Source organism: Mus caroli, chromosome 18 (genome assembly GCF_900094665.2).
Source record: "Mus caroli chromosome 18, CAROLI_EIJ_v1.1, whole genome shotgun sequence".
In the NCBI taxonomy this organism is placed as follows: domain Eukaryota; kingdom Metazoa; phylum Chordata; class Mammalia; order Rodentia; family Muridae; genus Mus; species Mus caroli.
This window is the reverse complement of record NC_034587.1, coordinates 61,862,978-61,884,823: the sequence shown is the minus strand read 5'-3', so window position 1 is coordinate 61,884,823 and position 21,846 is coordinate 61,862,978. Positions and strand designations below refer to the sequence as shown.

At 46.3% G+C, this 21,846-nt stretch overlaps 1 protein-coding gene across 12 annotated transcripts in view; it reads right to left on the bottom strand.

Moving 5' to 3' along the window:
* Nedd4l (NEDD4 like E3 ubiquitin protein ligase) overlaps positions 1-21,846 on the bottom strand; it is a 323,858-nt gene that overhangs the window by 64,379 nt on the left and 237,633 nt on the right. For all 12 annotated transcript variants that reach the window (XM_021151067.2, XM_029471743.1, XM_029471742.1 and 9 more), the window contains one exon: positions 7,118-7,168. In XM_021151067.2, coding sequence (XP_021006726.2) covers positions 7,118-7,168 — 51 coding nt within the window. The remainder of the gene's footprint in view (positions 1-7,117; positions 7,169-21,846) is intronic.

Genomic DNA, 21,846 nt, shown 5'->3' with positions numbered 1-21,846 from the left:
TCTGAAAAGAGAAGTTTCAAAGGACCAGCAATCATACTTGGCCACAGCCAAGGCTGTTCCTGTGGCCCTGTGAGGACAGCAGGAAGCCCACTGGCAGGGCTGTGCCTGTGAGCAGCTGGTAGGCGAAAGGACTGTTCTCATTTACAGCCTCTCATCTCCTCTGCAGGCCTCCGTCCTGCTGCCATCCTGCATCTCCTTGGTAACAAGTGTGTCACCAAGGCCTCGAGCCTCTGCTCAGGGAATACTGGAACTGCTTTGATGCAACCTGGCCTTGCCTCTGAGGGCACTCTCCTCGTGTAGGAAAGCAGGGGCCCAGAAAGGAACCTTAGAGAATTCCCCTATCTTCAGATGGAAGGTGACCACATCTGACAGGCAGATTCCCATCTTTTAAAGCCGGTCCTTTAGCAATGTCTTAGAGCTCTGGCTGTTTCCTTTAGCTCTCTGTCCTACATAAATGTTCACTCCCCACATTTGCTCTGCCTCAGTCTTTTCCTCAAAGGGCAATAAAGGAGAAAATAAATACTGAAGATAAACAGTCAGGAATTGGAGAGAAGGAAGCAGATGTCCCAGCTGCCCCCACAGCTCAAACCACAGTTCCCTGTCCATTCCCTGTCCCTACACAACTGAAACCTGGGAAGTGCGACTACAGCCAGGACAGAAAGTGAATCAGGATTCTAAAATTACTTTGTTTCATCTTGAAGCCCTTGAGTACAAAGGGTGGAGGAATCCATGATCAAAGGAGGTGATTCGGATTGCTACTGTCACTGCCTCCCTCGCTTGCTTTGGGCTAGCAGGCAGTGACCACCCACCACGCAAGGCAGCTTTGTCTCCATCTCCTCTGCCCACCTCTTGGCTCCCAGCGTGCATGCACTTTCCTCCCGGCAGGCTGCCAATTTGGTCTTACATATAACAGCCACCTGGCCCACTACACTGCTTAATTAATCCTTGTGCCCAGGTATTGGCAATGGACTGCGGCAGAGATGTGGGTTCCACGAAGCTGAAGTTTGTACCTCCGTGCTTGTACATTAGCAGAGGATACACTGGCCCTCTAAATTACCCTGTGGGCAGGGGGCTGGGAGTGAGGGTGAGGGGCTTCTCTGGGTCAGGGAACTTATGTGGCAAATGGACGCAGGAAAACGCTTAGCAAAGCGAGCCTGAGACTCTGAAGGAGAAGTTTGATATTGCAAGTGCCGGTATCTGCTAGGAACAGCTGTGGCTGGCTGTCGGTGAGGAAAGGGGCTTCAGCTGGTAGGTCTATAGTATTTCTCTCTCCAAACCACACACATTAACTACACAAAATGGGGCATTCAAGTTACTTAAAGCAAGTTCACAGCCATCTACACTAAGGTCACTTCTCCTTCCCCCTGGCCATCAAATCCCTGATTTCCAAAGAGCTTTCTGCCACGCTGGGCATCAGAAAGGAGCCTGAGACAAGACTTCCTTAAAGAATAAAGATGTACTATCCTAATTAACAAGACAGCAGCTCATCACTAGTTTGAAACACAGTCCTAAGGAATATACTTATTCAGCATGAAATCACTTTTATTGTTTCTGATTAATTTGGTTTGAAGTCTATTGAATGAAACCTCAGGCAAACACTGCATATTTTCTCTCACTGTGGTGTCTAGGAGGAAAAAAGGGGCCAACACACGGGAGGGAAAAGGAGAGAGCAGTAATGTATAGGAGGGACTACACCACTCCAAGTACATCAGATAGCTTAATAGGATGTGGGTGGAGGCACATGCTACCAAGCCTGATCGCCTGAGATCAACCCCATGGCCACTATGTAGAGAGAGAGGCTGTTCTTCTGGGTTATCCTCTGACCTCCATTTAAGTGCCATGGCAGAAGCACGTAGCACCAAGCACAATGAAAAATAAAGAGAGCATAATAATAGTATTTTAAAAGCTGAATATATATATATATGTGTGTGAGTATATATATGTGTGTGTATATATATGTATATATATATGTATATATATATATATATATATATAAACATGGAGGAACAGGTAATTAAGTAGTCTGTCAATTTGGATTTGGAAAAAAAACCCAATTTATTTTTATTTCTATGATCTCAATTCTGAAGGCTTTTATCATAATTGAAATTAAATACCTTGGTATAATTATGTGCAGAATTACAGAGAAATGGTGTGTAGCAAGAGGGGAAGAAAGAAACTGACAAGGCTTTCCAATGGGTTTTAGGATCCCTAGCCCATGGATGCCCTGGTAGTGGAGTATGGATCTAGGGAAAAAGGGAAAATGAGAACCACGTTGGACCCAAAGGAGGGAATTCTGGTCTAATTTTCGAAAGTGTCATCTGGTATTAATAGCCGCTTGCCAAAGTGGCTTATGTTTAAATCTTAATGAAAATAACAAATACTTGTAAGTGGGTTCTGTCATCACACCGGGCAGCATTTCAAACACTGGTATGTGGCTGCCATAAAACCAGCACTGAGCTCCACAAGAGAGAACTGGCTTTGCTGACGCACTTACCAAGACCAGAATCCCTCCTACCAGTAAATATTCGTTCAAGGAATGAATTCTCCAGCCGCTAATGCAGCTAAGTTGTCAATTAATAGCCATATACTTAGTCAGGCTCCTTAGCCCTTAAAAAGGCCAGGAGGGGTGGCTGCCAGGGCCACTGTCCCCACACTCCAGATCTCCATGGATCTTCTCCATTGTGTAAACATTTCTGCCTGTACACGTGCACATGGGTGTGAATGAGGCACCTCATGTGCACATGAGGCCAGAAGAGGGGCTTGTAGTCTCTCAAGTCAGCATTGTAGGCTGTTGTGAGGCACTTGATGTGGGTGCTGGGAACATAAGTTCTTCATAAGAACAGCCGAGTCATCTCTTAACCCCAGTAGGTCGACTGAAAGATTTTTCATCTTCTTATCTTCTCTTACCTAAAGGGGGATGCTTCTGACAACTGTTGCATCTGTAGGCTACATAGAGTCTAACCACAATGGAAGGGACTCTAGCCAGCTTGCGCATGGTGAGCATGGCTCTGGCAGGCCTTGCCCTTCTTCCTCCCCTTCTCCCCCTGCCTTGCTAAAAACTGTTAGATTACATTCCTAAAGCTAGCCACCAGGGTCTATTCCCATATTTGTTGACTTCCTCCTCCTGAGGATGACCACTAAGGCCCAGCTATCAAAACATTCAAGTCCAGCAATTGAAAGCCCCCTTTGGCTACCCTAATTAACATGTCCAATTAAAATTAAACACCTCATCCTGACATGGGGGACCCTTGTACCTTTATAAACTGCCATTTTTCCTATGTGCCATGTTTGTCTCTTCCTTATCTAGAGGCAGTCCTTGGTCCTGTTCCCCTCGTTGCAAATACCCTTCCCCATCTCCCTTGCTCCCTTTCTCCCCTCCCCCCTTTCTCCCTTTTCCTCTACCTCCTGTCTTTATCCCTTATCCCTGTCCTCTGTCCCTCTGAGGCCAATAAATCGTCTTTGTGCTGAGAACTTGGGGGTCCTGAGCTGATACCTTTTCAATAGCAATGGCTATGTAGCTGTCAAGATGAAAGGCCACCAAATAGACTGAACACGAACAACACATTCTAAGCTTGCCTGAGCACACAGAACGAACACTGGTGCAATTTTCCCACAAGTGTCTTACACACACAGCCAAATATAAATGTAATAGCTTCAAATCCAGGGTCTCATGGCCAAGTACATGCAGAATTAACCGCTTCTACTATCACACGGAGCACAAGGGATCTACCTTCACCTCCCCCCCTCTGCTTTCTACTGTAGTCCATATCCTTGGAGGTAGTTCACATGGGTCGCCCGAGTCGATCGGAAAACAGATATTTGCATTATAATTCATAACAGTAGCAAAATTACAGTTGTGAGATAGCCCGGGAAATAATGTTATGGGTGGGGGGTTCGCAGTGTCAGGACGTTGAGAACCACTGCTTTGTTGGGCTATGGTGCTATAACATAGGCTTCTCTCTGGGCATTTCCATAACCAGAAGAATGTCCTGTTTATTCTGTGGAATCTTAAAACTAAAAAAATAAAAATCTTAGTATATGTTAATTATATGAAATAATGACTTCCACTGTGCCCTTTTCATATATTCATATATTCATGGAATATATTTTGCTCACACAGTGATCTTCTTAATGAGCTGGTTTCTATTCTCATGTTGGGCCTTGATGGCACTGACTTCTTTGAAAGCTTACCCGGGTTACCACTCAGAATCCCAAAGCTCAGTTATTCCCTGTACTGAATTAGTCTGTAAAGAACACACCTCTATTCACTGGAAGCATGATGCCTTTTAAACCAGCCACCCCTAAATCACACAAAAGAGAGCATCCGGGAGAAAGGCGGTGGAACTTTTACTTATATCTCTTTTTGTTTTTTGTTTTTTGTTTTTTGTTTTTTGTTTTTTTTTTAGGTGGGGGTATCAGAGTCCTGCCTGGCCTCGAACTTGAAGAGATGACCTGCCTCTGCCTCTCAAGTGCTGGGATTACAGACTGTACCTCCACTCTCAGCATTTCTTTTTAACTTTTAAGGATGTAAAACAAACAAACAAACAAACCAAAAACCAAAACCAGGTGTCTCTGTGTCTGTGCATGTGTCTATGCATGTGTCTGTGCATGTGTCTATGCATGTGTCTGTGCATATGTCTGGTCTATGCATGTGTCTGTGCATATGTCTGTGTCTATACATGTGTCTGTGCATATGTCTGGTCTATGCATGTGTCTGTGCATATGTCTGTGTCTATGCATGTGTCTGTGTCTATGCATGTGTCTGTGCATGTGTCTGTGTCTGTGTCTGTGTCTATGCATGTGTCTGTGTATGTGTCTATGCATGTGTCTGTGCATATGTCTGGTCTATGCATGTGTCTGTGCATATGTCTGGTCTATGCCTGTGTCTGTGCATATGTCTGTGTCTATGCATGTGTCTGTGTCTATGCATGTGTCTGTTCATGTGTCTGTGTCTATGCATGTGTCTGTGTCTATGCATGTGCATGTGTCTGTGCCTGTGTCTGTGCATGTAGACGTATCTGTGCTATGTGCGAGTGCCTGCAGAGCCCAGAAGATCTCAGGACCCTTGGAGTTGGACTTGAGGTGTCAGTGAGCCACTGGACGTGGGTGATGCATTCTGAACTCAGGTTGTCTGGAAGAACGCAGCAAATGCTCTAAACCGCTAAGCCATCTCTCCAGCTCCTCACTTATGCCTCCTAAAGACTATGAGTCAATACTTTCCCTTGACAAATGCATGGTTCTTACTGTAGGGAAGAGAGTCTGGGGACAGCCACACGAAAAATGGCCAACTGATTAACATTGTCTCAAAGCATGACTTTCCAGTTTTCACCTGAAGAACACAACAGGGAAGCCCACAGAGTCAGGAATGCCTGAAGTCTTTTAGAGTTATCAGAGAAGAGGGAGCTTCAATTGAGAAAATGCCTCCATGAGATCAAGCTGGAGACAAGCCTCTGGGACCATTTTCTTAGATAGCAATTGATGGGGGGGAGGGCCCAGTCCACTGTGGGTAGAGCCATCCCTGAGCTGGTGGTCCTGGTTTCTGTAAGAAAGCAGGCTGAGCAAGCCAGGAGGAGCTGCCAGTAAGCAGCACCCTTTTGTGGCTCTAGGTTCCTGCCCTGCTTGAATTTCTGTCCTGACTTCCTCTGATGATGAACTGTGATGTAGAGGCATAAGCCGAATAAACCCTTTCCTCCCCAAGTTGCTTTGGTCATGGTGTTTCAGCACAGCCACAGTAACCCTAACTAAGACAGTTTTCTGTGCAGCTTTTGAGACACTCAGAGATTCTCAATAAGGCCTAAAAAGAATCATCCTGATTGGGGCTGGAGAGATAGCTCAGCGGTTCAGGGTGCTTCCTGCTCTATCAGAACGTCCATATCTAAAGTCCGTATCTCAGCACCCACATGGGGTGGCTCACAGGCACTCCAAGGGAGCTGGATACCTTGTCCCTGCATCTGTGGGTATGTACTCATGCCCCCTCCCTTGTGTGAAAAAAATTCTAGGTTTCGGATGTGGTTCTCATAGAAGCATTACGCAGTACAACCACAGGGTACCAGCTCTGTACATAGAAACACATGTATCTTAATGTGCTTGCTTCTTGAAGACTCTTCCTTAGCTGACATCTCAAGAGAGTGACATCATGGCTTGCCACTGCATTCCTTCCCAGTACATCTGCAGAGCCTCCCTTTCCTAGCACTCGCCATCGGAAACAGCCCTGGTTTCCACACACCAGGTTTGTACTGGCTCCTCCCGGGTCACTTTAGTTTATAGACTATTTATGCTCCGTGCTCACACAAGGGTTGAAACACACGATGCCCTTGTAAGGCAGAAGTATTTGATTCTCCTCTCATAGCTGTTACTTATGACACTTTGAGCTGCTTGGGGGTTGGGGGTGGGGTGGGGAGGAGAGGTGGCGGTGTGTGTGTGTGTGTGTGTGTGGGGACGAAACAGTCTTAGGAATGTCAGCTGGTATATGAGCCATCTATTTACACTGACACAGGGTGCAGGTGACTCCCCCAAACTGCAATCACAGTCCACAGCCCCCTCTGTCTTCTCACTGAGATGGGAGGAAGGGAGGCGGGGCCACAGAGGCTAACCTGGAGCATTCTGAGGTGAGGGTGGCACCGTCAGTGAACAGGCACACTTACAACCAACAGAATCTTCTTTTCCATCTCCAACCAATTGGAAAGTCATAAACATACAGGCTGGGAAGCAGCAGCCTGTACAGGTGTAACGATTTTAACCAAAGGGGAAAGACCACCAAGCTATACCAAAGACTACACGGAAACAAAAACCAAGCCCTTAAGATGAACCTGGACGGGAGACGATAGCTATTCCATAAGGGGCAATGGCTAAAAGTGGAGGAGTAGAGAAATAAGGGAGGTGAGCCAGAGATGCTAACAAGGGCAGCCATGTGACAGATGGAGACTTTGACAGCTAAATTGACCTCTATCTGACCCCTCCAGAGGGATGCCGTCTAGCAAGAGCCATGGCCATGGCCCGAGCACACACTCCCCGTCTCAGCCCCTTTGTCATGTCTGTCATACTCTACAGACAGGCGCTGTAAAGCCCTGAAGCCCCCAACCCCAGCATGCAACCCAGAGTCTGGAACCGTCCTTACCGGAAGGTGACTAAGAGGCACGTCCACCTGGCCCAGGAAGTCGTCTCGTGTCTGTGAAGAAGAAAGCAAAGTGTTAATGGTGCCATCTGTACCCGAGGGCCCGAAGTTCTGTAAAACTGTCTTTCTGCACAGAGAAGAGAGTGATGCAGAACCTGGTATGGGTGCAGCAGGAAGGGGGCGGGATGGAGGCAGACGGCCAGGATGAGGCTCCAGGCTGTCACCAGCAGACCTGGAAGTGCAGCTCCAACATCTGGCCTTTAAGTGACTGATACTCTGTGTCTACCCCCCCAAAAGAAGGGTAAGGAGTCCTCTTGTAGAGCTGGGAGTGTGTGGCCAGTCAGGGAAGAGGAACATATAAGGCCATTTAGGGTTTGGGGGCAGAGTTGGACACAGCTTAAAAAAAGAAGGCAGGACAGAAATGTTTGGAACATTTCAACACGTACTTATCCTGCCATAAACTCAAGAGCTTCCCGAGAGCTCAGAGCCTGAAGAAGCATGGCTTAGCTGCTAATACATCTTATAAACTGCAGGTCGTAAAAAGGGAAAGAAGTGTTATACCCTTTTCCCCCCCTCTATCCAGTAAGTATGCTACTGGAGAATCCATGTCTGGGGAGGAAGTCTGTAATTTTGGATATGCTGTGTTCCTTGCTCTCTTGACCTACCATATAGCATGCTTCTTCATGTCTTAAATGGGACCAGTGTGGGGTTGGTTATGGGACTCACTGGTCTTGTCTCAGGCTTTGGGAGTCACCCGGGAAGTCAGAGCTCAGGGCTCCAGACTAGTGTGTCCAACAGCAGGCTCATACACATCCTGCAGTTATAGCACCTGTCTTGGCCTCTGGTGTTCAGAGGACCACAAATCAGCGGGCACACATCAGATCAAAACAACCGCCTCCCCCCTCTAGTGCACAGTTGTTTCTACTTCACGAAAACACATGAACGCTGGAAAATTCTTTGCATAGGATCAAACCCTTCCCACAGCTATCTGAAAAAAACAAAAATAAAAACTCCAAAACAAAATATATAAGAAACCCTTATCTGCACTGGGTTGGCTTACTAAGAAATATTCCAGTTTACAGATATCACTTGATCTTTTCCCATTTAGTAGAACAGCAGGTAAACACAAAGAAGGTTTATGGAAATAATTTATTCCAAGCTTGGATCTTTCCTTCTAGATAGATTAAAAAAGTGATTAACTGGAGAGCCAGCTTGTCTCTCCTCCAAAGGATGCATGACAGATAATGGAAACTCAGCATTGGACAGATGTGTCTGGAGAACTAGAGTCACCTCAATGTCTGCAGATCCACGTATGCATGTGCGCTCTACATTTGTGTGCATGCACATGCTCAGCTTGGGACAGAGAGGCTGGAGGTGTCATTCCTCGGGATGTCCCGTTCTTTGAGACAGGGTCTCTCATTGCCACAGAGCTCACCATGCATGCTAGGCTGGCCGGCCAGAAAGTCCTATAGATCCACCTGTCCCTGCTTACCCAGTGCTGGGATGACAGGATCGACAGATACATTGGCTCTGGGGCTTGAACTCAGGTCCTCATTCACATGTGACAAACGTGCTACCGACTGAGCCAGCTACAAATGCTTTTGAGGAATTTGGGGGTTCCTGCATTTTCTCAGCTACAATCCAACACGGGATCCTTGTCCAGCAAAAGGCTGGAAGGGAACTGCTGGCTGACACACTCTGCATGGGGAAACAGCAGTCAGCAGAAGGCCTAAAAAATGGCAGTACTTCTGCCTAGCTTACAGTTGCATCTACTGCCACCCTGACGCATACCAACGACAGTCATATAAGGAACTCAAGAGCAGGCTCATCTGTCCTCTACTTGGTTGACATTATACATTCCAGAGCTGTATAAATATCAGTTAACAAACAACAACCAAGCAAACAAAATAGATCTGTTGACTATCACCCATAATTGCACACGTGAGAAGAGCAGTACTACCATCTGTGGCTTTCTGTCCCCCTCTCCCCCAACTACTGATACTTGAAGGACACAGTGCACACTCATCAGGGGACAGGGGTATCTAAGAGACAACTCATGAATTGTGAGCTTGAATAAAGTTTAGCAAAAATTCAAGATCCATCTCTATGTGCTCCTGATGTTTTGCTGGAAAGACAGTAGTTTCAAACTGCCTACATGAGCTCAGCTCTAGCCAAGCCCAGACAGCAATGGCAGCAAACATTGTAAAGATGTGCATCCAACACAGGCTGTTTTGTGCTTAGGTAGCAAGCAGCAGAAGCAGGCACTTGCACCCGAGTGCTGTATGACCAGCCAGATGATGGAGTTCCTGCCTGGGCAGTGGTCTCCGAGCCCACCCCAACCTACACTCTGTGCATCTGAGTAAGTGCTGGAGAGCAAGACAAGTGCATACCAACTCTTTGGATGCTTCTCTTCTGATGATGCATCTCAGTTGTGGGGACTGCGATGGTGATATGATTTGGAATGACTTTTGGGGTTTCTGTTGATGCCCCATTTCATGCTACCTCATTATCAATTTGTTTACTGAATTCTCCGCGGCGGGCCATGCTGGGGGAATCTGCTCGCCTGTGGTCAGGTTTCCTCCTGGATTGGCAACAATGTTTCTCAAACACCCAGAGATAAAGATGCTTCATCAAGGAAGGAAACTGAAGGATTTTACTGATGTACACCAGGAGAGTTGGAAGTGGAAAACAAGCTTTGAAATAAAACAGAGATCAAGTGTGAGAAAGCATATGGTCAGAATAAATGGACTTAAACCGGTATTTCATCTGTCAATGAAGATGTGTTTGTATGAGAAATTCAGGTCTCAAAACATTCCCAAACCAAGGAGAGTTCTGGCAGCCGAGTGATGATGATGATGATTGATTGATTGATTGATTAGTTTAAGTGTTGGAGACTAATCCAGAGCCTCAGTGAGGCCAGTCTGGCACCCCGAAACAAGATGTCACAGAACCCCGAAACAAGATGTCACAGAACCCCGAAACAAGATGTCACAGAAGCAGCAGGAAGAGGTAAGTAAGCCCCCTGGAGGCCTTGATTTTAGAGGTGTACAACATGCAAAGGCGCTTCTGTCACGTGTTTGTGACAGACAGAAATCAGGGATGGATGACATGTGGAGGCTCCTGCCTAGACACCGACAAAGACAGTCTGTGGCCGTCACTGCCACAGAGTGACCTCTTAAAGCCATCATATAAAAAAGGTTAGTCATTTTTTAGTAATCTGCAACACAAAACCACTTCCATCAAACATGCTGACTACAATAAGCTACAAAACCCAAACTGCCACTCACAGCAAACCTGGTGTTTCTTGCGACTATCTGTAGAGGTACTCATGGTGTCCATTTCAACCAATATTACTCTTTTTTTTTTTTTTTTTAAACCCAGGGTGAAGACATGCAGGTGAGTAACAAAATCACTTATGCTCTCTTCCACAGTGAGAATGTTCACTGGAGCCTCTAAGACAGGCATGTCAGGTAAAAGAAAGTTTTCATTATATCATTGGAAAAGTGAATAAATATAGAGACCTTAGTGCTCACTCATTAAACACTGATGAACTCAGTTCAGGACCACCTCTCCTCCCTCATTCATTCATTCATTCATTCGTTCAGCTTATTCCCTGCCTCTTTTGCCTTTTTGAGCCAGGCAAATTTATATACCCCAGGCTAGCCTCCAACTTGAGATCTTCCTGCCCGGTCTCCCATACTACTTTGCCCCTTTAAAGGATGCACATTATGACCCTTTAAAGCAAATGTGCGCTGTATTTATGTTACGTTATGCACATATGTAGGTATGCTGTCATGGGTTTTGGATGCCATCAGGGTCAGACCAGGATCATAACCACAGCTCCAGTGAAACCCTACTGGAGACCCCAGTGTCCTGCACACACTGGTTAGAGATGGCAACCCTGCAGTGAACACGGGCTTATTTGTCTTTAAAATACGTGAGACTCAGTTTCTCTTGCAGGGTGAAATCCAAACTCACTAAGCACCCATCTGCAAGGGATGCTCTGACCCACAGACCAGGTGTGATGGTTTGTAAATCCTTGGACCAGGGAGTGGCATCATTTGAAGGTGTGTGGCCTTGTTGGATTAGATGTGACCTGGTTGGAATGGGTGTGTCACTGTGGGTGTGGGTATAAGATCCCCACCCTAGTTGCCTGGAAGTCAGTCTTCCACTAGAAGCCTTTGGATGAAGACATACAACTCTCAGCTCTGCCTGCACCATGCCTGCCTGGATACTGCCATTCTCCCACCTTGAAGATAATGGACTGAACCTCTGAACCTGTAAGGCAGCCCCAATTAAATGTTGTTTTTTATAAGACTTGCCTTGGTCATGGTGTCTGTTCACAGCAGTAAAACCCTAACTAAGACACCAGGAGACGGTGTAGACTTTGGAGTGGGCATGTTCCTTGAGAAACTGAGTCAGTGTGAACCTGGCCCACAAAACTGAGGGGCGGGGCAGGGGACTACTGGGGAATAAGAGTAGTTGGGAGCCAGGAAGGGTGGGTTCCCAGGGACCACACTGAGTCTCTAAGGCGAGACATATCACACGGATCAGCAATTATTAGAAATAATCCTATAGACCCTCATAGCTACATATGCCGGTAGTGATTGGTAAGATTTAAAATTTCCCCTCCTGGTGCTGGGAATCAAATCCAAGACCTCAGGCATGCAATGCAGTCTCTAACTCTGAGCTACACTGCAACCCTCATTGGAAAATGGTAAAGGAAAGTATCAGTGCCTCACAGGTAATACAGTGTTTTGAAGAACACTTTTCCATTACATGTGTGAGTGAACACATGGACTGAGCTGGGATTAACATGAGCTTATAGGAGCTGAAGGGATGGTTCAGCGGGTAAAGTGCTTGCTATTGCAAGCATGGTGACCTGAGCTTGGATCTCCAGGACTTATTGAAAAAGTTGGTATGGGAGGTTATATTCCCCCACCCCCACCCCCCACCCCCCACCTGTAAGCCAAGCATAGGAAGATAGAGACACAATCAATATTGACCTCTGGCCTCCACAGGCATAGGATACACACACCCCCACACACTTCCATCAACAAAAAATTGTTTCCTTTTACGTGATATGAAATCTCAAGGGACTCTATTGAAAACTGTCCAACGCTACTGCCTGAAGTTTTACCCTGGACATCTTTAAGTAGTAACTTTTAAGATCTTACAACAAATCCCAGTATACAGGATTTACAACGTTACACATCAATACAGACCACAGTTGTGTAGCCTCCCCCAGCCCTGAGTAAGCTGGCTCAGACCTTGCAGCCACTGAGAATGAGACCACCTGGAGTGGAGCCTTCCGACCTAGATGGCTTTATTGTTCTGTCGCCTGCTGCTGCTCTTCTCCAAGATGCAGCTACCGCTGAGGGGCTGAACTTGTCTTCCTGAGATATTCCGGAGATAGCCAATAACCTGTGGACTTGGTGACCTAATGATAACAGCTCTGACAGACTAGTGCTAACAACTTAGCAACAAAGAATCAAGAAGCCTGGCGTGGCAGGGGATGGGCCTCCCCCCCTTTATTAGCACAGACTCTTAGTAAACATTGGGCCATGATCCGAAAATTTATCTTGGTCTCTTTACTTCTCTCCTCTCCTTTAAATCTCCAGCCTCCCACTTGGAACCCAGTTAGTGTGGCCACAGGCGGCTACACAGTTGCACTTTTGTTTATAACTAAGACAAACATCACAACCTCCTTGAAGGAAGGGTAGCGGGCTAGCCACACATGCTACATCCACACGCAAGGCATCAAAAGGGTCAGCAACTCCTGGGGGCAATGATCCCATACAGAAACGCTGCTATGGATTTAATCAGTGTTTTTAAACCCACAGGTTACAGTCAGCAACCCACCCCAGCCTCTAAGCCTGCTGAGCCCTAGCAACAGTGTAGGGAACTGGTTTATGTTGGAGCCATTTGGAAGCATGCACGCTGACCTCTGAAGAACAAATGGCTTAAGTAACGTCCACAGAAACTTTTGGCTCAAATGTCACAAACACAGTAAGTCCTCCACAGCTCGGTATCCTGGGAGCCACCTGAAGGTGACAGTGCATTCCTTCTTCAGACCCTGCCTTACTCCTCAGGAAGGCACGACACAGGTTTTGTCATCACTGGCAAGAGAGAGACCTGTGTTTTCCTTCCACTTGTCAGGCGCCTCAGCCCCTACTATGTGGATAGGGGAGTGCAAAGAGTTAGAGGCCACCAAGAATTATTGGTCTCCACTCATTAGCCTGTGCAGCACAGGGCCCCAACTTTACTTCTGCCCACATATCGAAAGCTCCTGCTGTGGAGTTGCCCACAGCACGCACTGCTACAAGCCTCTATGCCTCCACCCACACCCATGAGCCCCTGATAAAGCTCTGTTCACATCCTCACCGTCCAAGCTTCTACTGTACCTCCACCATAGCCCGCACTGCATGAAATACACTGTACCTACATCCCACGAACCTGTTATGGGCCTCCATAGTAGTCCACCCTGCACAAGTTCTATTATACCACCTCCAAGAATGCACTATAGAAGCCCCCTGCACTTCAAGCCCTACTGCCCCTCCCCCTAGGGCTCCTCTACACAAGGTTGCCTTCACCTCTGACCATATCCCATAGGCCCACATTTCAGCACCTGGGGCCTCTGGCTTTAAGGAGAAATGCTTTAAAATGTTAACTTCATAGAGTGATGGTCATATGGTGTTCCACTAAAATCAAAGAAAAAGTGCCACAGTGAAATTCCTGAATCCCTGTGCTCCTATTCCAATTCGCTTTATATGTGTGAGAACACACACACAAACACACACACACACACACACACATTGGGGTGTGAAGTGGGAGGAAACTCCATGCACAGACATGTACACACACACACACACACACACACACACACACTGGGATGTGAAGTGGGAGAACACTGTGCTGACATGTACAGACACAGACAGACAGACAGACAGACAGACAGACAGACACACACACACACACACACACACACACACACACACACGGCGATTTAAGTGGCTCCCGTACTGCTGGCTCCTGCGCCACTCAACTTTGGTTGGTAGGGTTGAAATTTGTCACCCACTGAAACAGAGGAAGGTGCATCCTGGAGACATCCTATTTGTGACAACAAACCAGGCCCCCATGTCAACACAGTCTCACAGCAAACTCCCAGGACCTGAACAGGCTCCAGTGAAAGCAATCGGGGAGGTGGCATGGCTGCCCCACACCAGCTCTCCCGCCATCAGGAAGAACATCTATTTTAAGGAATGCTTTTCTTGAAAACACAAACAGAAGGCACAGAGAGGTAGATGGAGCAAGCAACAACTGTGCCGGCAGACGAGCAGCCCTGCCGTTGCAGTCTGGATGCAGTCCAGGGACATAACTAGGCCAGTATGCGCTGGGTCTTCATGGGCTCAAATGAGGTCCCAGCTGCTCAGGATTCTCAGCTCTGAGGCCAGGGAAATGATATCCCTAATGCCCTCTATGTTCTGGTGGGTGGCTGGAGGTGACTAGAGAGTACTCACTTGCTCTCCCCTTAAATACTGAGTGCACTCCAGATGCAGGGTCAGCAGAGGGACACAGGAACAATCCTTACAATATAAGCAATTGGTAATCAGAATTCAATATGGAGTCAACCGGAGGGTGTGGATGCTGGGTAGACTCTGAGGACCAAACCCCTTATGGGACAGTACTTCTAAGCTCAAAACATCTCCTCGTCCCTCTCAGACAGAGGATACCATATCTCTCATCACTTTGAGTAGGACAACCCACATGGCCAGTGCCGCTCTGTGTACAGATCCACGCATCCTGTAGCTTCTTTGTAACACAGCAGCCCTCACCCTTCCTAATGCTGTGACCCTTTAATACAGTTCCTCATGCTGGGATGACCCCCAACCACACCATTACTTTCCTTGCTAGTTCATAACTGTATTTTTGCCATGAATCATAACGTAAATCCTTCTCTGATGGTCTTTGGTGATTCCTGTCAAAGAGTCGGTCAACCTCAAAGCGGTCATGGCCCATAAGAACCACTGCTCTGACAGTGCTGTGACAGGCTGCATGGCCTGTTGTGGAATCCCTAGAATACTCTGTTCTGCCACGGGCCAGGATAACTGTAGGGGAGACATGTCTTTGAGCATTTGTGGGACTCTCGCCACGGATTAGTGCTGTGCGAAGAGTAGGCGGGGTTTTCCTACATCACTTGCCAACACACTTCCCTTCCCCAAGATGTTCCCATAAGACAACTTCATCCAAACAACTTCCTACGAAGACTCTCCTCTGTGGGGATTCTGGGTTGTATCAAGTTGACCGTCAGATCTATTCGGCAGAGTCCCAAAGGCGTCATGTGGCTTGTTTATGTGAGAGGAGGCAGTGGGGACATTAAACAGGAGATGACGGTCAGGAACAGCATTCTGGGAAGGTGGGCTGGTATTGAGAGCAGCTGAGGAATGTTTAAGTCTTCCAGGAATGGAAGGCTTGGTACGCACCCCCCTGGGCATTAAAGCTGGAGCCTTGTCCCCACTTGTGAATGATCCTCTAAGACCGATGCTCCCATCCTCACTCGGCATACACAATATGGAAGGCAAGAGGTAGAAGTCTACACCATAGGAAAGTATGGCGGCGTCTCTTTCCCCATTGCCCAGACGGCTATCCAGGAAACCAAGACTTGATGGTCTTTATAACCCTGTCCCTGTTTGTGAAGTTTTTTTTTTTTTTTTTTTTTAAATCAGGCAAGGCCAAGGAACACTAACTATAAGCTACTGATAACTGTTCATAACTATAATCTATAACTGTGCCTCTTTTCAGAGGGAGGAGAACTCTGTCCCCTTCTGTGATCTGGGGGACAGTTTGGCTTCACAGTTCACTGGAGATCTGCTTCACTGCTATCTAGTGGCACATGGTTCCTGGTGGGAGACACTTTCTATAAAGCTAAGTTTTCCTTGTGGAACACAGTGCAGAGATGCCTGTGCTCTGCGGTACATCCTTCCCTCAGTACCTCCGTGTAGAGCAAGTTCAAAACAAAACAAAACCAAACAAACAAAAAACCAAAAAACCTTCAAAGAATATAACCTGTAGAACACAAGGTGAAAATTTCTGCAAGCTCTGCCTGTTACAAAGCCACCCCTGGGATGCTGACCTTTATGGCTAAATGACGATGTGTTGCTGGGTTCTCTCACACTGTGACTGACTAACTATGGACTTAGAGTGTTGAGGTACTGTTTGTCTTCATTTTTTAGTATGACCTTTTCAGGGTACTGGTCTTAAACTTCACTTGGGAAGTTTTAAAGTATAATTTGGAAGCCAATTTAAATATTGGGTATGTAAGAGTAGGGAAAGGAGAATTCTGGGTCTTGTCTCTTCACTTCAGTACCAAGGAATAGAATAACTGTGGATAACTAATACCGAATAGTGAAAGTAAACAACGAAGGTGAGGAAGCAGTATGAATTGAGGGGATAGTGAACAAAAGTATATAACGGGCTCTGTATCATTTACTATTTTGCTTCATTACCATGCTTGACACTCAAGGCCCTTCTTCACAGTCAGTGAATGAGATGCCAATGATCCATCTTGTTTTCTGGCTGGCCAAATGGTTTGGACATATGGAGAACTGCGAGCCAGAAACCGTGTATGACATGGTAGCTTGAGTGCGGGCAGGGTGTTCATTCATCCTTGGGTATTTCATGACTGAGGACGCTAAGTTAGACTCACAGAGGTTTATGCAAGGACGCTAATTCGCTTTTCCTCAGGGCTCTACGAAACAAGCTTTGTAATATGAGCTTTGGCCTCCTAGGTAGATCCTTCTAGGTCTCTTTTCTCCGCTGGTCATGTTTTGGCTGCAGTCACATCTCTGGCCAGTGGACTCCATCAGTTTGCAGGGGAGAGAGTCCAGCTGAGCTACAGGGAGAGCCTCAAGACCGCAAGGAATGTAAGTTCCCATGTGGCTCACTCACAGGGGCCAGCACTGCCCCGAGAAGGGTAAGGGGGAGGCCTTCTGTGGGCTACAGAACAGGAGGGCAGCAGCCGGAACATGAACCCAGTTAGCTGGGCACTGACAGTTCACAGTCTTGAGGACATACTATCGTCTTCAGGGAACCCTAGCTGACCATGCTGCCTCCCCTACTCCACAGCCTCTTGGAAGGTACAGCACCAGGGCTGTGAATTCCAAGCCAACATAACCTGAAGTATATTTGCCATGAGCATAGTCCTGGGTCTGTCCTCTCCTCACTTGCATGATCACATATGAATGAGATGAGGAGACTAGAAGCTTGAGAAAAGAGAATGAGCTAAGTCATTTTAAATTTTTTTTTTTTTTTACCCTTCCCTCTGACAGCAGAATTCTTTGAACAGGAACATGCATACCCTGGGGACGTACACAAAATTTCCAGGTCACCTGGCTAAGGACAAAACCAAACCACCTAGATCCTCCTGTGGGTCAGGTTCCCTATTGCCGCTGTGCTGGAGAACAGTGCCTGCTTTCTGGAGCTTTCCAAAGAAGAAGCCCTTCTTATCCTGATTCTCACCTATGAGGGAAAATGATGGGCCAACGGGAAGATGATGGGCCAACGGGAAAATATGCTCTTGGGAGGGAAATGAAGCTGAGAAACAAAGAGAACACACCTCATTTTACTGAGGTGACAACCTCACAGATCAATAACAATTTTGCATCCTCTTGATTTTTCTCTGTATTTGCTTTAAAAGATGAAGCCAGGAATCTTCTTCCAGAAAATAACTCCGACATGGTCAATTAGTTTAACAATAAAGAATTGCTTTGCTAATTCAATTTGTAGAAGATATTTTCCTCAAAATGAATGGTGTCTGCAATCATGGCACTAGCTTACCTGCCATACTGCGTACTTTCTGAACCAGGTTTGAAATACACAAGCATCACTCAACATAAAGTTAGCCAGCGTTTGCAACTATTGGACTAAATTACTCAACTACTGATAAATTACAGATGTCAACTTTAAAATGTGTAAGAAGTGAGCTTTCAAATTTTTTAAGAGGTCCACGAAGCAGAAACACTGTTTAAAGACACAAAATCCATCATCAAGTCAGGTCATTAATGAGGTAATTAAAAAGTTTCCCTCAAAACTCAGCGAAGATTTAGAACTTCTTCCTCTTAGGTCAGGAAAGAAACATGGAAAAGAGAGATTTCCCTTCTTCACACACAGTGTTTGGAAGAGAATTTTCAAGGCTTTGGGGGAAATTAGCTCATTTGGTATGTGTCTTCAGAGGAAACTACTTCAGCTAAGGACTTCCAAGGATCTAGAGACAGTTTGGGGCTGTAGTAGATGTCACTTCAGGCACAGAGTAAAGACCACTTAGTGATCTCTATACCCTCCTGGGACCCAAGGCCATCTTCCAGTCTTTCTAGAACAACACCGTATCTGTAAGATGCCAGGCGCTATCACTGTGATATTCTACGCCCATAGCACACACCTCAGCTTAGACATCAGCTCTCTGACAGACAGATGCTGAGGCTAGTATGTCTCAAAAAGTCCTCACTTGCTGCTAGTGATCTGGGGCCAGAGCTGGCAAGAACCTGGGAAACTGTAGGAGGGAGAGGCTTACAAATTGACCGTGAACTATAATCGTAACAGGATAAAGTGGCAGTTCTCAACCTGTGGGCCACAACGCCCTTTGGGGGTCACCTATCAGCTATCCTGCATATCAGATATTTACACTACAGCAGCAGAATTACAGGTATGATGCAGCAATGAAATAACTTATGGCTGGGGTTCACCACAACACGAGAGAGTGTATTAAAGGGTTACAGCATTAGGAAGGTTGGGAAACACGGGTATAAAGGTTCAGTTTCCCCTTCCTATTCCTTTCCAGCCTCTGTTATTCTCCCAAACAAGAAATAGGTGGATCCATTTCTACATGTGGCTATAAATAACTACAGGCAGGAATGTGGAGGAGACAAGGGCGGGGTGTGATTCTGGTTGCCTATTTGGAGGCCTAGCCCGCTGGCCCAATAGGGTTGAGGTATTTATAGGAATAAGACTCACAGGTGCACAGACAAAGCCCAGGGATTTTGCTTGTTGTGGCCAAGGGATATCTGCCTGGCTAAGGAACCAACATGACAAATCCCGTTTTAAAATAGACTCAGAGGATGTGATCCTTAAGAGAGAACTCCAGTCATTAAACCAATGCACATTTAGGAGTCATGTCTCCTGATGCCTCTCTGGAGTGGCTGCCTGCCCTATTAATTTGGACTGTGGTGGGCAGCTCACTTCCTCTGCAGTGCAGAGGTTGGACTTCCAGACATCAGAGCCCTGTATCTACGGAGACCAATTCATACGCAAAGGCAAGTTTCCTAGTTGCTCACCAAAGGTCAATGCCATCCATAAAGCAAGGATAAAAATGGCTGCACTGTGCACAGTAGCTGTTATTAAATGGGACAACTAGGTTCAATAAATGCTACTGTAATGGGGACTTCTGTAGGTGACACCGTTAGCATTTTGGCTGAGAGTCTTCTGTGTGCTAGAATGGGGGTGGTGACTGTGTTCGCAAGCATCTCCTCCTTCTACTAGATACCATACCAGCTCGTCTGTTAGGTCAATCAAATGAGTCTCCAGACACTGTTAAATGTCCCTTCAGTAGAGGGGGCCACTGTATAATCCCACCCCCTTCCCACTCTGGAAGGAGTCCTTTCCCATTTGGGGGCAATTTCATATGAAACTCCTGGCGGTCACTATGATCCCATCTTTCTGTAACTCCTAGCCCTTCCTCGGAGCACCAGGGGAGAAGGAAGAGGCTCACACTTGAACTCTGTAACTCCAGAGTCACTTGGTTTTTAGTTTGTATCATGAAACAGACTGACTTAACTGCTTATTTGAAGAATGGCATATCTTATATCTTCCAGATCTTATGTCTTCCAGATCTTACATCTTCCAGATGATTTCCCTCCATGCCCAAGGAATACTTAAATAAACAATACCAAAGCTCCCTGGGTAAAACATAGGGTGAGACAGGTCACTCATATGGCTGCAAGGAATCCATAGAGATCCATATCAAAGGTGAGCTTCCTGCCTGACTGAGGTGTTTAAAAATAAGAGCTACAGCAGTTACTGAAACAGGCGTCAAGCTCTAGTCAGAAGCTCACAGCGGTCTTGCCATCAAAGCCAGGAAGGACCAAGAACAAGGGCAAGGGGATTGGGGCCAAAGGGAAAGGATGTCCCTGTCAGTAGGTTTCAATGATCAAGTCACCAAAGACAATTAGAATGAGTGTGCTAAGCCCTAAACTTGCTATGTCCCAAAACACAGGACAAACCTGGAGAGAAAACGCTCACTAACTCCCCTATGATTTTTCTTTTCTAAGGATTATGATCGACAACCAGACAAATACTTGTCTGGTTGACAATTGCAGTGAGTGTATGTGCAGTCAGCTGTTTGGAATGCCCACCAAGATGAGGCCACCAAAGCCTACAACAGGGCTGGCCAATGATGGTAGGAATCACCTACTTAAACTTTGCACTCTGGTCCCTCACCTTACTGCTTAGCCCTGAAATTCACCTCTGTTGCATTGGATGCCTTGTACTGATGGCTCAAAGCAAGAGAAAAGGAAGAAAGCCACTGCCCTCTAGAAATACAAACACCAGGTATATAGGTACCAGTAATGGGGTACAGGGAAAGATCTCTTAAGGCAGTGGTTCTCAACCATTCTAACACTGCCACCCTTTAATACAGGTCCTCATGTTGTGGTGACCTCAACCATAAAATTATTTTTGTTGCTGCTTCATAACTAATTTCGCTACTGTTGAGAATCATAATGTAAGTGTCTGTGTTTTCTGATGGTCTTGGGTTATTTCTGTGAAAGGATCGTTCAACCAACCCCAAAATGGTTGACACCTACAGATTGAGAACTACTGTTTTACAGGATTAGAGTATGCCTAGAGCTTGAGGTGCTGGTCCCAGCTGCAGAATCAACGAGTTGGTTTAATCATTAGCTCTGGGCCTTCTCGTGACCAAGAAAACTAGGACTAAAGACCTCTTGTACGTCCGTGTGCAGGAAGCTCATGCAAGTTCTCACCGAATGCTTAGGAAGCTATGGAGTGAATGTTTTAAATTCACTGTTGAGAAATAGGATGAGCAGCGAGCTCCTGCCAGGACCGGCCAACTGGAAAGCACACAGCTATTTTCAGCAAACCCTGTGGGTGAGCTCGTCTGGTCTCCTATCAAAGACCTCCTCGTTTGTGTACTGTGAAGAGTTCAGCATGTTCAGTTTGAGACACCCTATTCTAGTCTGTGGGGGCAAAACAAGTAACATTTTTTTTTTTAAAATTATGGAACGAGATGTTATAGAGTTCATTATCCCTTAGGAAGTCAATAAATGAAGGGATGCCATGTAAGAAAAGGAATCAAGATAAAAGATTACAGAACTGGGTCTAAATTCAAGGTAGGGAGCACTCTCTGAGGATTTCAGAGTGGCCTTTTAAATTTTTTCTTTAGAAGATAATATGGGGGTTAGAGTGGAGCTGGGGAAATGGTTCAATGGATAAAGAACTTATGGAACAAAAGTGGGGACCAGGGTGAGGCTGGATACCCAGAACCTACATAAACATAGGACATGGATGGCAGCCACCTGAAATCCCAGGTCTCAGCCAGCAGACGGCAGATCCCCTGAGCAAGCTGGCTAGCCAGACTAGCTGACAGATGACTTTTGGATTAAAAAAAAGAGAGAGCCTTTCTCAATAAATAGAGAGCAATTAAGGAAAGAACCTGAGGTCAA